Genomic DNA, 16,526 nt, shown 5'->3' with positions numbered 1-16,526 from the left:
GCTGCAGTACTCAAGATTTTTCATTACTCTTAGTCTTTGCCGAGGGAAAAACAATTTCTGCATTTGGAGAATTCACAGTAAACAAACGAGTTTATGTAAGGGTACATTCAACTCGTCATTTGAGAACACTTTCAAAGCTGTCTGATAGTCATGTAAAACAACGAACCTATATTATGGAGACAATCGACTTTCGTAGCATTATTATAGTGTGCTTATTGTCATGCTAAAGCTGCTACGTTGTTAAACTACCTTTCAAGCTTAGCAGAAGCACTCAGATATGACCAGTGCAACATGCCATTAGTTTATACTATAACCTCCTTGCTGTAAATGTAGACCACAGTGTACTGCGAACTCTCAAGCTTTGACACAACGACCACCAAACTCGCTTGTGCTGATATTGTCTTTTTTTTTTCAGTTTTAATGTCTTGCAATATTTATTGCTATTGTTCAAAGGAGTATGACCTAAAATCCCTAAACACACCATTCATGGCTTCAACTAACAATGAGATCACATGCTTCATAACATAGCTGCAAGTGATGCAAGCTGCACATACTAAATGTCCCAGATTTTCTTGCAAAATGACAAGTCTAGACTTCCCAGTTTAGCCACTTGGTCCCTATTAAGGTCTAGCACATTTTAAATATCTTAGAGCTGTCAACAACCAAAACATCATAGTGCTGATTGAATTCAAGACTTTCTTGACCAGCAATGCCATGGCGGTGTGTATATTTCCTATGATGAACAAGTTGGATACAAAAGTATATTCAGATTTCATTTAGACAGGTCAAGGTGAACTTCCGTACAGTATAATGCAAGCACTCCCAGAATGCACTGTAAAGCAGGATCATGTCTTGCATACAATCAAGACCATTATGTTCTGGATTCCACCTGTGTAAACAAGACATACAGGAACAAGAAAACTACATTTCACTAGCTAATTTTTTCTCATGCTATCTCTGACGCCTTTTACACTGAGCCATCTTCCATGGTAAATTGGCTGTAGGCACCTTTTTACAATTCAGCAAGCAGAGCTATATAACACAGGCACAGTTGCAATATTCACTCGCTGCTAATCCCTTAATACTTTCATGTAGGTGCTCATGAGCATAAGTAATTAGTTTATTAGTTTTATTAATATTATTCTAATGACTCGCCATGCAATATGCAAAGGGAGGTAAATGAATGAACCCAGTATTGCCTCATGAGGCCTCCAGGTGATGGACCGCGCCAGCTTAAGTAACACAGTCCAATATGGGCTGCGAAGGCTCCAACGGAGCACTAGTTGCTGGAGACATCTATAAAGCTAATATTTTTCAAGTTCAAAATGTGTTTGTAAGCTCGTAAGATTTTTCCAGGTTGCTCACACATAAGCTCACAATGCAGGCGCACATTACCTTTGAATCAACCAATCACAAAATGATCGTTTTGATTAGTTGGAAGGGACACAGGGCTACAGGATGCTTGATTGAATATTCATTTTAATAGATTTATTCACTTCCACCTAAGCCAGCAAGTGCAGATTCTAAGGAGTCCGAAAGGGCAGATGCAACCTTGTCTGAAAAATAATAACACAAAGAATATCGCCAATGGTGAGACAGTCACAGCTACTGGTTTTGAAACAAGACATCTAGAAATATCCTAAAGAACTTACAACTAGGATCAACACTTATGTTGTTTCAAAATTCATTTCTGCACCATAGCTCCCTTGAAGATGATGATCTGAAGAATTAATTTAAGCCAAGCATGTGTAAAAATGAAGGGCAAAATAAAGTTATAAGTTGTGAGCCATATATATATATATATTTTTTTTTGTCAAGCTGGTCTACATAGTAGAACATAACTTATCAAAATGATTGAGCTATATGCACTCTGCGAAAATGCTGTTGCCAGCATACGTGGTAGCTTTACAATTTCTTCTCTAACTTCAAATTTCAGGCAACAGAGGACATTGGAAGTGGCTTCACAGCAATGCCATATTGCATTCAAGTGATTTACTTTTTTCTTTATTTGCATTTCTGCTTATGCCAATAGAATATGAGTACAAACTTGAAACTGACACAAACATTAAATGTACAGTTGACGCTAAAAGATTACAAGGCACAAGTTCTGTGAAAAGTCAAATTTTTTAACACTTCGTGCCTGTAACTAGCAAAACTGTACAGCACTAAGTTGTTTTCACATACTAGTACATATAGCAAATCAAAAATACCAGGCTCTGCATCCAGGCTGCAAAAATATATTCACCTTTTTGTTACATCCCATGCCCTGCAAACCATTTAAGCAGATAGTACAAGCAAAAGAAGCTATATACACACAATGTTGCCAGTATCTCCCTCTGTGCCTACTTCAAAAAGGAGCATTATGGTTTAGTGCCACAAACCATAAAGAACTTTAAGGTACAGTGAACGACCGGTTTTTCGGAGGGCAGACTTTTCGAACGTGCCCGATAATTCGAACTGCTTAGTGGCACTGCCACATAGCCTATAGAGTCAATGTATAATAATGTCTGAAATATCAGATAAAAAAACCTTCACCGTCAGATTTTCTGGACTTTTTTCCATGACCGAAGTTCTGAAACGGCACTAATAGAAGCCACCACTGCCGCCATATTTATTACCTCGCCGCCTCGAACTGGTAGTCTCGCACGCAGATCCGCTGCCAGCCATAGCCATCACGGCAGCAACGCTACGCCTAGCTACTTCTGGCTACTCCTAGCTACTTAGATACTGGCAGCAAGCTTCTTGCTGTTCGGTGCCATGTTTTTTATTGAAACAATTTGCCTGTTAGAAATGGAAATGGCTCCGCTTTTGTAATCTTCGCCAAAGGCTTCGAAGCACAAACATGACGCGTTATATAATGCCAGTTCCTAAAAGTTTGCTTTGCCTCAATACACAAATGTTACGTGGTGAAGCATATGCAAAGTATCGCGGTGACGCATATTGAGTGGGAAGGGGCAATGGTCACGGGAAATGGTATGTATTCCTTAATTACACACGGGTACACCCGCTGTCTCCTATCACAGTACAAACACAAATACACTTAATACATGCACTGGCAGGCCTTTAGAGCTATTTCAAACGTACCTGTGGCAATTTGAGCCCTTGGGAGCAGTAAAAGGGATGCATTCATTTTTTTTAACTGCCCGATTTTTCGGAGATCCGATTTTTCGGGAGTCCGAAAAACAGGATGTTGACTGTATTTACCATTGTGAATGAAGATAGGAACGGGAAAGCATACATTATAAAAGTTCTTGGAAATAATAACACGGGAGTTCAAATTTAAACCACTATGTGTCCATTCAATCAAAAATGAGGTAGGCTCCAAGCTAAGGATGCAAGCCGAAAGCTAACATAACTCGAAAAGCAAAAGCGGGAATGAAATTCACTACAATTAATCTTAACTTGCTTTCCTATCCCCCCTTCTTTTATTTCAATAGTGCAGCACAAAATATGGTCAGGGTGCACTCCTTCACCCCGGGGTCTTCGAGAACCCTCTGAAAATTTATTATCACAAAAGTACCGGTAGCTCAGCAGTTGCCGAGGTGCGTTAACCCTTTAACGGGGGAATTGTTAGCTCAAGAACAACTGCACCTTGGGATGGTGTTCTTTTTTTCTGAATTTTGTGTTAATCACGAAAAATGTTTTTTACTAGACTTTAATATGTCTCAAATAATTAAGTTATTTAACATAATGTTGCGCTACTTTTCACTAGGGCAACTCGTTTCCATGGTAACCTTGCAGCATGGTACAGCTCCCAGTGCAACATCACAATACAGAAAATATATGCTAATTCAACTCCTGTTCATTAATTCAATTTTTTTTATAATTTGATCCCAACTGAAGGTGCTGGCCGGCGCCCATACATTTCTATGGGCCTAAACTTTCATTATTTTGATCTCAAAATTGACCTTCGCCAAATAATTCTAAATTAACATCAGCTTCGCCGCAATACAGCCTTATTGTGCGGTGAAGCATATCAAGAATCAAAAGGAGTCACTGTAACAGGACATAGTACATGTTTCTTAATTACACAAGCGGGCACACATTGTCTCTAGGTGCAGTACGAGCATCAAGATGTCTATACTGGCAACAATTCAGAGCTTATTTCTGATGTTCCTTAATTATACGCGTGCGCACTTGTCTTGCACCCAGAATCAGAGAGCCATCTGTGTTTTGGGAAAGCTAGCAAGAAGGAAGGCAGCAAGATGAAGAAGCTCAGAAAGCCTACAAAGGTACAGGGGTCCTTCTTCTTGGTGTTCATACTCTGATCAAAGACGGCGCACATGCGTGTGTAAATTAAAGAACACGCTCCATGTCCCGAAACAATGGCACTTCCCCCCCCAACTTTATATGCTTCACCGCATAATAAGACCGTATTACAGTGAAGCTAACTTTAAAGTCAAATACAGCGAAGTGATCAATAGCACATTTGGGCCTTTTTCTGCCTCTCCACTACCGCCCACGGGCTCCCCACTTTGTAGTCGGATGTAGTGGTGACAAACCCCTTAGTCTACAAATGCAAAGTGGTGCAATCTGGAAGAAAAACATCACTACCACTCACTATTTCTCCTTATACATGGCAGAACACATCCTTCTCGTTGAAAAAGATTATTCATTTGAATTGCGCATCTCTATGTGAAGAGGGACTACTGTGTCTGCAGACACGCTCCCCACTTTACAGTCAACTAAATCTAGGCGGCACCATCTAGACAACAAACACGTCGCCAGCATTCCTTATTTTTTCCGAGAGATGCTAGCACATATTCTGTTTGAATAAAATTATGTTTCCTTTGAATCGTGCTTTTCAACGTAACGAGGGGGTCGTGCATCTGTAGACACATTCCCCATGGCATGGCCAACTTGTAGGTGCATCTACAGATGCACTCCCCAGTTAGGGGTTTGATGAACAAGAAACACTACTGCAACCACACAGCGACGTGGAACCAAGGCATTGAGAAGACTTATGCACCGTGGCAACTTACCAGATCGTTTACGCTTCTTGAGCATCTTCTTAAACTCTTTCCGCCGAGCCTTGTTTTGTTGCAGCCCAGATTCGATCCCACTTTCACTTTTGCTTGTCACTTTGGCACTCGTGGCCTTCTTGCGCGGTGCCTCCGCTGTCCATTGTGGCCCAGACGACTCCTGTCGGCAGCAGACGCAGAGAGAAAGTGAATTCTATGTCTCAGCCACATTTTAACCATGACACAATGCAGACTATGCTTGGATTTCAATGTCCCTCTCAGCAAGACTCATTGAACTGTTCATATGTTGCATATGTTGTCCCATGAAAAAATTTAATCAAAATGACAGCCTGGTTTATGGAGGTTCCCATTACAAAGCAACAAAGGGACTACATGAGACACACTGTTGTCAAGGGCTCCAAATAAATTTTGACCACCTTTTTTTTTTTTTTCTAGATGTGCACCCAAGAAGTAGTACTACACGAGCGTTTTTGCATGCTGTAATGCAACTGCTGCAGCCAGGGGTCTAGTAGGTGACAGCCAGTTTCAGTTTTTGTGTAAACACAGACATCACTGATGAATAATCACAGCAAGGTACATAAGCTACCATGTACCATTTGACATGACCTGCACTTGGCTCCACTTGTAATGCAGAAGACAGCTTGCAAGCAGGTGAAAGGTATAAAATCTTGATGTCTGCTTTCAAAAGGGGATTCCATTCGCACTGTAACCAACTCCTTACGAGGCCCCTTGTCTGCCAGTGCCTGGTGCTTCTTACCTGGCCAGTGTCCATGGAAGTGCTGGTTTCTTCTTCAGGTGCCATGTCTGCGGTACCCATGGACTCCAAAGGAACAACATCCATTGGTCGCACTACAGGGAGGCCTGGAGTGTGAAAGGTGGTTGCCAATATAAGAGCCTGTCTTAGGCAAACATCTTTGGGCTACTCTAGAGGCTCTCTTTTCAGTTTCTTTCATTTGATAAAGACACAGTCACCACATCCTTCAACCAAGTCTGATGGGGTTTGCAGGACTTGAAAGCTGTCTGGCAACTCCAAATCTAAGGTAAATGAATGGGCTGACTGAATTCTGCAGGCTAAAATGAGTAGAATGTGCATACATATTATGTGGCAAAACACTGCTCTATTGAAAATAAGCTCAATTTAAACATTAGGAAGAGCCATCCATTAAAAGGCAAGTCCTTGTCGCCTTTTGCCCCTCTTTCTTTCAATGTTCCTGGCCCTCAGCAATTTGCTTTTACAGTAATGATAGGCATTTAAGCATCAACAGTGACTGTGCACTACTGCTCATGAGATGCATTTAAAAAGACTGCAATCAAATACAAATATTGGGGCATAAAAGAGAGGAGCGATCATGACACAATGCAATTTTTATGAACAATGTGAATTGCAGTTTTATGTGCTTTCAGGCAGTAATTTATTTTGCCCTCATGCTGCCATTAGCATGATTGGTGCGGTAACTTCCTCGGTCATGGGGTTATTTTTTCTTCTACAACAATCATTTTCTCAGAAAACTGCTGCAGTGTGCTGCAGTGTACTGCTATTTTTGTGAATGGCAAATTACCACCTGCAGTAGTACTGATGGGTCACAGTACAGACAAGTATGGGAAGCACTGAATTAAATGGTTTAAAATGCATTGAAGTGGATAAGCAAAGCAATACTGACAGTGGTTATAATTACCCAGAATCGAAAATTACACCAATCGACATTATTACCAGTAAACTGCTAGTTCATTCCTCTCCACAGAATGCAAGGTGCTAAAGCATGCCTGTCATGACAAAACAAAATGAATGAGAAGCCATACCCTTCAGCTCGCGCTCCTCCTCCTCAGCGATTGCGTCCAAGTCAAACTCTGCACCCAGGGCTGACACAATGCTGCTTCCTTCCACATTAGACTTGTCCTCAGGGGGTTCCGTGCAATATTTGATGCGGCCACTAAGAAGCACAAATGATGACCTTCCTTAAAAATGACTCTTCTCACATGAGGTTTTCACAATTACTAATGGTTAACACTACCATGACCACTCAATCAAAAAGAGGGGTGTAGCCGTGGAATTGTACATAGCCATAGTCCCACATGCAGCCATCGTTGCATCTGACCACCATGGCAGCCAAGCTAGACAAAACTAGCATCATTAGTGACATCTGCATTTGAAGCACTAAAAGCATGTTTTGAATTTAGACAGACAACAATACAATATCTGCTATTGTAATTTTTATGAACAATGTGAATTGCAGTTTTCTGTACTTTCAGGAAGCTTGTGGCTTCGGACAAACAAAATTCAACATACTTTTTCTGCTTGAAGGAAGAAAGAAGGAAAAAAAGACAGCAACAACCAACCAGTTCCAGTCAGAAAGGATCTTGCGGGCTGCCGCAGCTGCGTCGGGCAGGGCGCCTTTGCGAAGTCGTCCCATGCGCTTGGCCAGCATGAGCAGCAGCTCTTCAGGCGAGCCATATTCAGGCAGCCTGTACTGGAGCATGAGCTGCTCACGTGACGCCCGTCGCAGGATGGAGCAGGCGGGCCCCACGGGGTCTTCCAGAGACTGGGGGCTCTTGGCATTACGCAGCGCCACCGTGGCTTCTGTCGCATCACCCGAAGCCAGAACCACACCGGGGCTGTCCAGAAGCCACACGTGGCTGTCCAGCTGGACACGCTGCATGTACCTGCAAAGACAGTTCAAGATTGAAACGGTCCAACCGTGTCAACAATCTCCATAAGAAACAGAGTTTGCCAAGTTCCAAGACTGCATTGTGATCTCTGGTAGTCCTCCATTTCTAAGCACCGTACTTACAGAATTCTAACATGTCCCTAAACTTAAGGCATACTCAATTTTCGTGGGTTTAAAGTAAGAAAATAAAGGTTCACCTGAACGTCACATGCAACCAATTTGCAAAAGAAAAATACAACCCGCTGTGGTTGCTTAGTGGCTATGGTGTTGGGCTGCTAAGCACGAGGTCACGGGATCGAATCCCGGCCACAGCGGCCACATTTCGATTGGGTCGAAATGCGAATACACCTGTGTGCTTAGATTTAGGTGCATGTGAAAGAACCTCAGGTTGTCCAAATTTCCTGAGTCCTCCACTACGGCATGCCTCATAATCAGATCATGGTTTTGGCACGTAAAACACCATTATATTAAAAGAAAAATATAGCATGCTTCCTGCTTTCATGATCATAAAAACAAGATGTGCAAAATTTCACTTCACAGAAAATGAGCTTTCATAATGAAAGTAGTGCGTCACCATCGCCATTTGCACTTCACTGGCCAGATGCCAAGCATACAGAGATGCTATTCTCGAGTGATCCCTTTTAGAGGTACTGCTAGTACTATCACTTCCACAAGATTTTACGTAACTCTGCATAGGACTTGCAAAAGCACAGGGTTGAGAACGCTCCAGGTTATGCGCATCTGGCGAGCTTGGCACAGTGCCAGAAATGGTGACGGCCACACATGTCGATGCATCCGGTGCCTAGTCACTCGAAATCTCGCAGATAGTATCTCCAAAAGTGATTGATCAAGAATATTGCTCGTGACTGTGGTCATGCCTAATGACTTTGATGGCAGGTTGTTGCGAACGCCGCGAACATAGTTTTGGTTTCATAGCCATTTGTAGCGTGCAGGCAATTTTCGGACCCATTTTCTCGGAGAGAAAGTGCACGTTAGATTCATGAACAGTAACCCAAATGTTAAATGTAGCTGGAAACATGTCACTTATTGAGTTACTATCTTCTTTTTGCACTTTAAAATAGAAAAAAAAAACATGCTGGACCTTTTTAAAGGCTCTATGACACATGGCAAAAGCAAACCACCGGTGAACGCAGAACTGGCAGTTCGCCTGCACATGCTACACACCATCTTCATAACTTCGTGCAGAGCAGCAAAGGCCAGGGCTTGCATCAGTAAATTAGTAACGATAGCCAGCTGCATGTTCCAGAGAAGGGAGGAGCACTCGCCCACTGCACGCTACTAATCTTTCTTTGAGCCTTCCATCCTATTCAGCCAGCATCAAGTTGAAAGTGATCAGGGCCATATGAGCAACAGATGAACCCTCCTTCTTGTTCTTTTTCTAGTTGGCTGAGTTCATGAAATGGATTATTAACATAACAATGAAGCAGTAAGCCAGGCATACCAGCATCATAGTGGTGCAGAAAAAATATGCCCATGCTGCATGTATGGTAACAGTAGAGGGTTTCTCTAATGGACACGAGGGTTTCTCTCAACAGTCAGAATGTCATAGAATGAATGGTGAATAGCTCAGATTTCGATACTACACCCTTTCTCACCTTGTAACACATGTGGCTACTTCTACACAAAGGTAGATGAAAGAGCCAAAAGACACGATGAAAACTGAAAATACGGAACATGAATCACGATGACACTTACTTGGTGACACCTGGTACAGCTCCAACTGTGCAGGCTCGCGTCCTCTTCAGGCTGTTGACAAGGCTGCTCTTGCCCACATTTGGATAGCCTGTACAAGCACCGACCACTCAACGCACTAGCACAGGGGAAAGTTCCAACAATGATCTTGGGAAAAATTAACACAGGGGGCAGGACACTCATGTGTCAAGTCAACTCACTAATAAACCTCCGAAAACAGTGGACGAACAAAAGAAGACACAGGTTGGAGCCAACGTTTTGACAAACTGTTGCCGCGATAAAGACAAGACTCCACTGCGGTTGGTTGCAGCCACAAGAGCAACGAAGCACATTTGCTAGGCTTTAAAATTGTTAGGCAGTGCACTGACCTACAACACCGACTGTAATGCACCCCTGGATCCCCTGGTTGCGGCAGTAGTTCCCAAGCAGCTTGAGCAATAGCTGGGCACCCAGGCAGGCCCGTGTCTCCACATCAGGAGCTGCCCTCTGCTGAGACTGCAACATTTAACCAAAAAAAAAAAAAGCTGGATTTTACAGGCAAGACTCCCAACACGGCTTCTGGATGTACACAATGTCAAACCAGCTAGGTCATTCTACACTATAAATGGCTAAGGAGGGTTTTGGATGAATGTGAAAATGCCTTCTCTCCACTTCATAAGTTAACTTATGAAGTGGAGTATCAAGAAGTTCAATTATCATCATCAGCCTATTTTATGTCCACTGTAGGACTAAGGCCTTTCCCTGCTATCTCCAATTACCCCTGTCCTGGGCCAACCAATCCCAGCTTGTGCCGTCAAATTTCTTAGTTTCATCACTCCACCTAGTCTTCAGCCGTCCTCGACTGCGCTTCCCTTTTCTTGGCACCCATTCTGTAACCGTAATGGCCCACTGGTTATGAACGTACACGCTACATGACTTGCCCAGCTCCATTTATTTCTGTTAATGTCAGTTAGAATATTGGCTATCCTTGTTTGCTCTCTGATCCACACTGCTCTCTTTCCGTCTCTTAACGCTACACCTAACACTAGTCGTTCCATCGCTCTTTGCGCGTTCCTTAACTTGTTTTTGAGCTTCTTTGTAAAATAACACAACCTTCCTCATCATCAGCCCACAATCACTTCTGTTGGGCATGTGAACTCGGGGCCTGGGAGCTATCACGCATCCAAAGTAAGTCAAGAGAGTGCTGCATTGTCTTGCCTTGAATCTGCTCTCTTGAAAGCACACAAACTTGCACCCAAAGAATTCTTTAAGCATCAAGTGGTACAGTTGAAAGTTGGGTACATAAGTGCAAGTTTCAGCATTTACATAACACAGAGAATACACAGCTGCCAATATCAGAAGTTTCCCATTGTTGCTTGTTTATGAACGCCGCTAGCACCGCACCGCAGTAATGGGCAGATGCTTTTCAGTAATTTGCTAACCTTCAGTAAAGGTTCCAAACGTGCCACGCCTTGTTACACCCGCTAGGCTAGCACGTATAGAGAGAATTCGGACAGCACTAACACAAGTGGAACTGATACAGCTGTTTAGCGTAAAAAGAGAAGGGCTCCATTGCTCACAGTTAATCACCATTGTCTCTTCCCCATCCCCCCCCTAATAAAACACTCTTCCAGAAATCAAAAGATAAACACATGAAGGTGGGAGGCCATTATACAATTGAACCTACACCACCAAAGTCACACCTTTTACAAGAATACCTTTGTTATATTCAATATTCAACTGACACTGTGGTCCCGTTATGTATATTCCAATGGGCAAAAACATCTGGTAATTCGAACGCGCAAGCATTTTTGATGGTTAATTCGAACGTACCACACTCCGACAATGCTCTCCGCAGCGCAGCAGATCACAGGGCGGCACCCCCAACAAGCATTGCTCTGACCCCACCATAGAGAAAGAGCTTAAGACAGACCCCTCAACACCACGCACGAGGTTCCATAGAAAGTCCAAAAGCGATAACACCGTCGCCGTTGCTGTATGAGCAAGTGAAAGTGTGAGAGGGGAGCCGACGATAGTGGCTCCTCATTCGCGCCATCAACAAACCTGGTGTGAAAGCAAATCCGCTTCCCTCCCTGTCCTTGCAAATGCACTCCCTTCGCCCTGCCTCTCAACGCTCTCTTAATTTACTCACCTTTGAAAATCTCCCCGCGTGTGCCCATCTCTGCACCAGCCCGGTGCCACCTTAGCCCGCTCTGTGAAGTTTCGTTTTCTGCCATTATCGTAAAGCAAGCGCGGGCCATCACGGGCAGTTTCGTGGTCCTCGCTCGCTGTGTGTTTGTGTGCCATGATATTTCCCAACTCGCATCGTTCCAGCATCGTCCTATGGTGCACGAGTACCTCATGAACCTCATGAATTCAATTTTTTTCTAATTCAAACTAATTTTTGGGTCCCTTTGAGTTCAAATTATCGAGATTTGACTGTATTGAGGTTCGGCTGTACTGGCCAACGTGCCCTATGTGCACCAGGACTATAACCCTTTTAACTCCTAAGCCTGAGCTGTACTCATTCTACCTGCTTCTACCAACATTGCGCTCAACATTGCTGCATCTATATGCTCACTACATCCTGTGGAGCCGACAATGTGGTAGTCCATGAAAGCTTTCTCAGGAGATTTCTCCACACATACGCAAAATGTCAACAATACTCACCAGGTGCTTCTTCTGGGTCTGAGTGGATGCCTTGAAGGCAATGGTGGGAAGCTCTCGGCGCAGGTAACGTAGCCACTTTGTCAAGTTTTCCCGTGGGATCAAGTCTGCGAGGTGCACAAGTTTCACATTCCTGAGCTAATTTTATGTGTGACCAAACACAGTGGCACAATACTCAATGTCAAAGGGTAGCAAATACAGCTGTTGTGACAAGGAAATAGAAGCTTGGGCAATGTTTGCATTTCCTGTATACATAGAGGACTAACAGTAAGTTCAAAGGAGAACTTTGAGGTGATCACTTATGGCGGTAATACCCTCTCTGGCGTAAAGTCAGTGCACAACGCCAGTGAAGCACAACAAGGGGCAGTGAACCTATGACAATTAAATTTTTCTGTTACATCCCTATCACTTCCCCTAGCAATGACCCAACATGAAATAAACTTGGCCCAGAAGTCTGCTCAGACACAAATATTTTTCATCACACTTTTGTAATGATAAAGCAGTCCGTTTCTCATGCCGCCAACAGCTACATTTCATAGGAACAGAGCACCTTTCACATTTGTTTGTTTATTGTGTCTTGGTGTTTTGTTTGTTTGTTTTTCACAGAAAACTTACAATGAGATACATGACTTCATCCTACACTGGACTTATTTAGGAAATTTCTGATGATAATATACGCATGCTCTCACTTCTCAATATAAACAAAATCACAGTAAATCAAGTTTTACTCTCCGATCTTAATGCTAGATAACTGACACAGGCGGCAGGAAATGTGACAGATGATTATGCATTTTTGTTTCCAACACATATTTTGGGTCCTCACACTGCTTATGAAGCCTGCTCACTGCCTATTCTCTTTCTTGTAGCTTCATAAATGGAAAAAAAAAAACTAATTAAATTTCCCCTTTTCTATTCATCTTTAATTTGCACATTCCCTTCAGTGAAAAAAGGTACACACCAATCTTGTTGAGGAGCAGCACAAGGCGTTTACCCCGCGACTGCACCAGCTGCTCTAACTGCGGACTGCGTGTGCCCAATGGATCCCTGGCATCAAGAACCTGCAGTAGCAGCAGCAACACAACGTATAACAATCAGGAATTAACAGCTTTATTTTCTTGCAAGAGTCCGATCTTTACTTAGTGCACATTGTACGTCCTGCACAGGCTGACCTTGTGAAGTGCCAAAGGAAATTCAACTGGTTGCAACAATGGCCGTGAGAAACAGAGGAACAGATTCAGAAGGTTCAAGAAAACCATGGGTAAACAAGTCACCAGACAAATGGTCAAGACAAAATTTTTTACCACATTTTAACTGCAAGGCTTAAAAAAGCCAATCTAAGACTAGGATACTGAAGCAGAGACTTGTGTGTCTTACTCCAAACATTCTGCTCAACCAATTGCCATGAAATGCAAGTTCTGTGCTTTTTATTTGCCGTTACCAATTCCTCACTCACATTAAAACAGCAGTCAACATATTCAGGAGTTTCTCAAAAACACTATGCTGTTGGAAAGAGCTTCATGTCCTTGTGGTTCACAGCAATATGTTTGTAAATAGAGAAGAATCCTCAGTGAAGTGGCCAAAAGGTTTGGTCATGTGAGCAGACAAAGCAGCACTCATCAGCAAAACATAAAGCAGTGCTAATGATCAAGTAACATCATGCAAGGAAAAGCCTGATGAAAAGAATGGGTTCACTGAAAGACGTCGGATCTCATGGAACAAAAACTTCCAGAGCTGTGCTTGGTTGTCATGGCAACCATCACCAGAAGGTTGCTTTTCATAGATCTGATAGCGGCAACACGTTAGGTCCAAGACACATGGAGTGTTTTGACATTGTCTGGCTACCTTGGACAGCAAAGCTCTTCCCTTCATGTCGAGCTGAGTAAGTGCAAGGCCACTAACCTGGAGCACAACATCGGCAGCCTCCACAACTTTCCGCAGTTCTTGGTAACCTGTTCGGTTAGACAGCTCCTTAAGCAAATGATCCTGGCCTGTCTGCACCAGATGGTCAATCAGCAAGCCCTACAAAAAAAAAAACACTTGTCATACTTGCTGCTGTTCACTCTGTAGGTGTTTCTGCTTTGCAAGGATTGAAAAAAGCAGTTTACAGAAATAAAGTTCTAGTGAGTGAAGCATCATGTGAATGATCATGTGAATGATCATGTGAATCCTTCTAATGACTGTCACAAAAAGCTTATTGTTTTTGCCTTTCTGCTGCATTCTGTCTCAAACCTCAAGATCTGCAGTTGGACTGAGGGGAGGCCGTGTTTGAGCACTATGTGCTGGTAGAATGTATTTGACCGCTAAATGCTTTTGTACATTCTTATTATGACACACAGGGCAAAGCAAACTTTGACATTACATCCTGCACCCACCAAAGGAAAAGTAATATCTATGAAGACACTTCAAAAGGAGTATCTAGTCAGTAAATGCCATTAATATTAGCAAATGTACTTTAACACAATAAACCTTGTTTAGATGAAACATACCCTAACAATTACTGAACACATATATACAGCTGAAACTGCAGATTTGCAACATGGTTAGCACCTGGCACACTCAAACTAGGTGGCACCAAAATGACATCCCAACCCAACCACATCGCTGGTCTCCCATAGATGGCACCACTTACACTGACAGCAGCGTGCTGGGCTTGGCGTTTAACAGCGTCGGCTTGTAATTCGCCAAGGTCACGGTGTTTGGCATGTTGATCCTGCCGAGCTTCTTTCTGGCGACGCCGCTGTTCCTCACGCATCTGCTGCTGCAGCTGTGCCTCCTTGAGCAGCGCCCCCTTGAAGGGAAGGCTGTTGGGAATGCCAGGATCCTTTGGCTTGTCTGCACTTGCACCATTTAGCATTTTAGCAATCTTCTCATACTGCTATACCTCCAAATATACAAAAATTTGACACATCGCCCTCTAATAATATAGCATCGTGACAAACATCAAAGTGTCCTTAATATAAACCTATAGCTTTGAGTGGGTACTGCAGAGCTGACAAAATATTACTATGCATGCAACATGAAAATGCCACTAATTCTTCCATGCCGCAGCTGGAAATGACTTCCAGTGAAATTGTAAAATGATAAAGGTCAGTTCACCAAGGAGGCACTAGATTTTGTAGTCTAAATTTTGAGTGTCATGTTTTCAAGGTTTCAGAGCAGAGTATGTAACAATGTCCATGCACAAGTCGCACAGCGACAGCTTTTCCCCACAGTGTGTTGAGTGGCACCCGTTTTCCTGACAACACCATTACGTCAAGCAAATCTGGCGTAAGAGTTTTGCAGGTTTGTTGTAATGTAACTCAACTTTCTTGTCTCAACATATGAATAGGAATTGCCTTTTCTCAGAAATAAACAGAAGAAATCGCTTACGTAATATCAACACGTACACCTACAGGACTGTAGGTTTGTGCTAAGTGGAAAAGTCTTACCCTCAACGAGCCATGCAGCCGCCAGCTGTTTTACAATTTATCCAAGCATTCTATGAAAACGAAAGCAGCTACAACGTATCTGACACGGTTACCCATGCGTACAGGGGCACCTACTGACGCGGTATCCAAGAAATCATGTAATCGCCTACGGTGACAGCACCCACACTTCCCACATTTACGAAGGACAAACTACTGACACGACGTACCCTATTCCTCCATCGACTAGACTGATACCCGCAAGAGTGCTGACATGATACTGCGCAGGTCTACTACTCACGTTTGTTCGGGTTCTTCTTTGCCTCCTTCTTTTTCTTCTTCAAGTGCTGCCGTACCTGAAATAATACTCTACGTAAACAACGACGACGAAATAATACTCTACGTAAATTGCGACGACAACGTCGTCAAACTTCCAGAATTGACAATCTACCTTCTTTTCTACTTTGTAGCGCTGCCGGCACGACACCCGCTTGCTCATTTTGTCTGAAATTGCATGAATGGAAGCAATGAAATCCCAGATCAATAAATTTCATACAGTTATGTGGTTCAACTCTTGACAAAGTAAAATAAAGCTGTGGCTTATTCCGGACTCACTCTTCATGTTCGGCATGTTTCCGTCGTCGTAACCACACCACCAACACTACACAACACTACACCAGTGCCTTGACTAGGTCTTTAGCACTTCCTGCAAGCAGAACACTAGCTGCCTACTCGAATCACAACGAGTGCTCCACGATTTTAAACGCATACAACTTCAGCGCTTTGCTAACTTCACTTTCACGTGGTGTTCCGCACTACGCAAAATTAAATCGACGGGTGCGACGGGCACCGTGAAAAGAGCTGAACGTTGCGAGTTGTGCTATTTCGACGGATTAAAAAAAAACGAAAAACGCCGCTTTATAAAGTTTCTAAATAAATATTAATATGAAACTCTATGCACCACTCAAAGATATATTACTATATTTACTATATATTTAAAACTGCAACTAACTACTAATTGTAACTGTTCATACGCATTTGTGCTTTAAATTTTATACATCATTTGTAGCAGGTGGCGCTACCTTTTGAGGCGCGGTTTTTGAACCGATTGGCGG

The 16,526-nt window shown here is 43.0% G+C and overlaps 1 protein-coding gene across 2 annotated transcripts; it reads right to left on the bottom strand.

The window, feature by feature from the left end:
- Window positions 1-1,459: 1,459 nt before the first annotated feature.
- Window positions 1,460-16,252, bottom strand: Ns1 (Nucleostemin 1). 2 transcript variants are annotated; one of them, XM_065446993.1, is made up of 14 exons: window positions 16,027-16,252; window positions 15,863-15,915; window positions 15,713-15,767; window positions 14,637-14,839; window positions 13,907-14,026; window positions 12,966-13,065; window positions 12,011-12,114; window positions 9,730-9,856; window positions 9,365-9,452; window positions 7,320-7,643; window positions 6,783-6,913; window positions 5,740-5,843; window positions 4,983-5,142; window positions 1,460-1,556 (listed from the first exon to the last, which is right to left on the bottom strand). In XM_065446993.1, exons 1-14 carry the CDS (start codon window positions 16,040-16,042, stop codon window positions 1,489-1,491), a joined length of 1,653 nt encoding a protein of 550 aa, XP_065303065.1. In that variant the 5' UTR covers window positions 16,043-16,252; the 3' UTR covers window positions 1,460-1,488. The 2 variants fall into 2 exon arrangements, with proteins under 2 accessions (XP_065303065.1, XP_065303066.1); XM_065446994.1 differs by lacking the exons at window positions 15,863-15,915; window positions 16,027-16,252 and having other exon boundaries at window positions 15,642-15,719.
- Window positions 16,253-16,526: the final 274 nt, after the last annotated feature.

The sequence above is a fragment of the Dermacentor albipictus genome, chromosome 6 (genome assembly GCF_038994185.2).
Source record: "Dermacentor albipictus isolate Rhodes 1998 colony chromosome 6, USDA_Dalb.pri_finalv2, whole genome shotgun sequence".
NCBI lineage: Eukaryota > Metazoa > Arthropoda > Arachnida > Ixodida > Ixodidae > Dermacentor > Dermacentor albipictus.
Note: the sequence above shows the minus strand (reverse complement) of the source record. Positions and strands in the feature narration are given on the sequence as shown.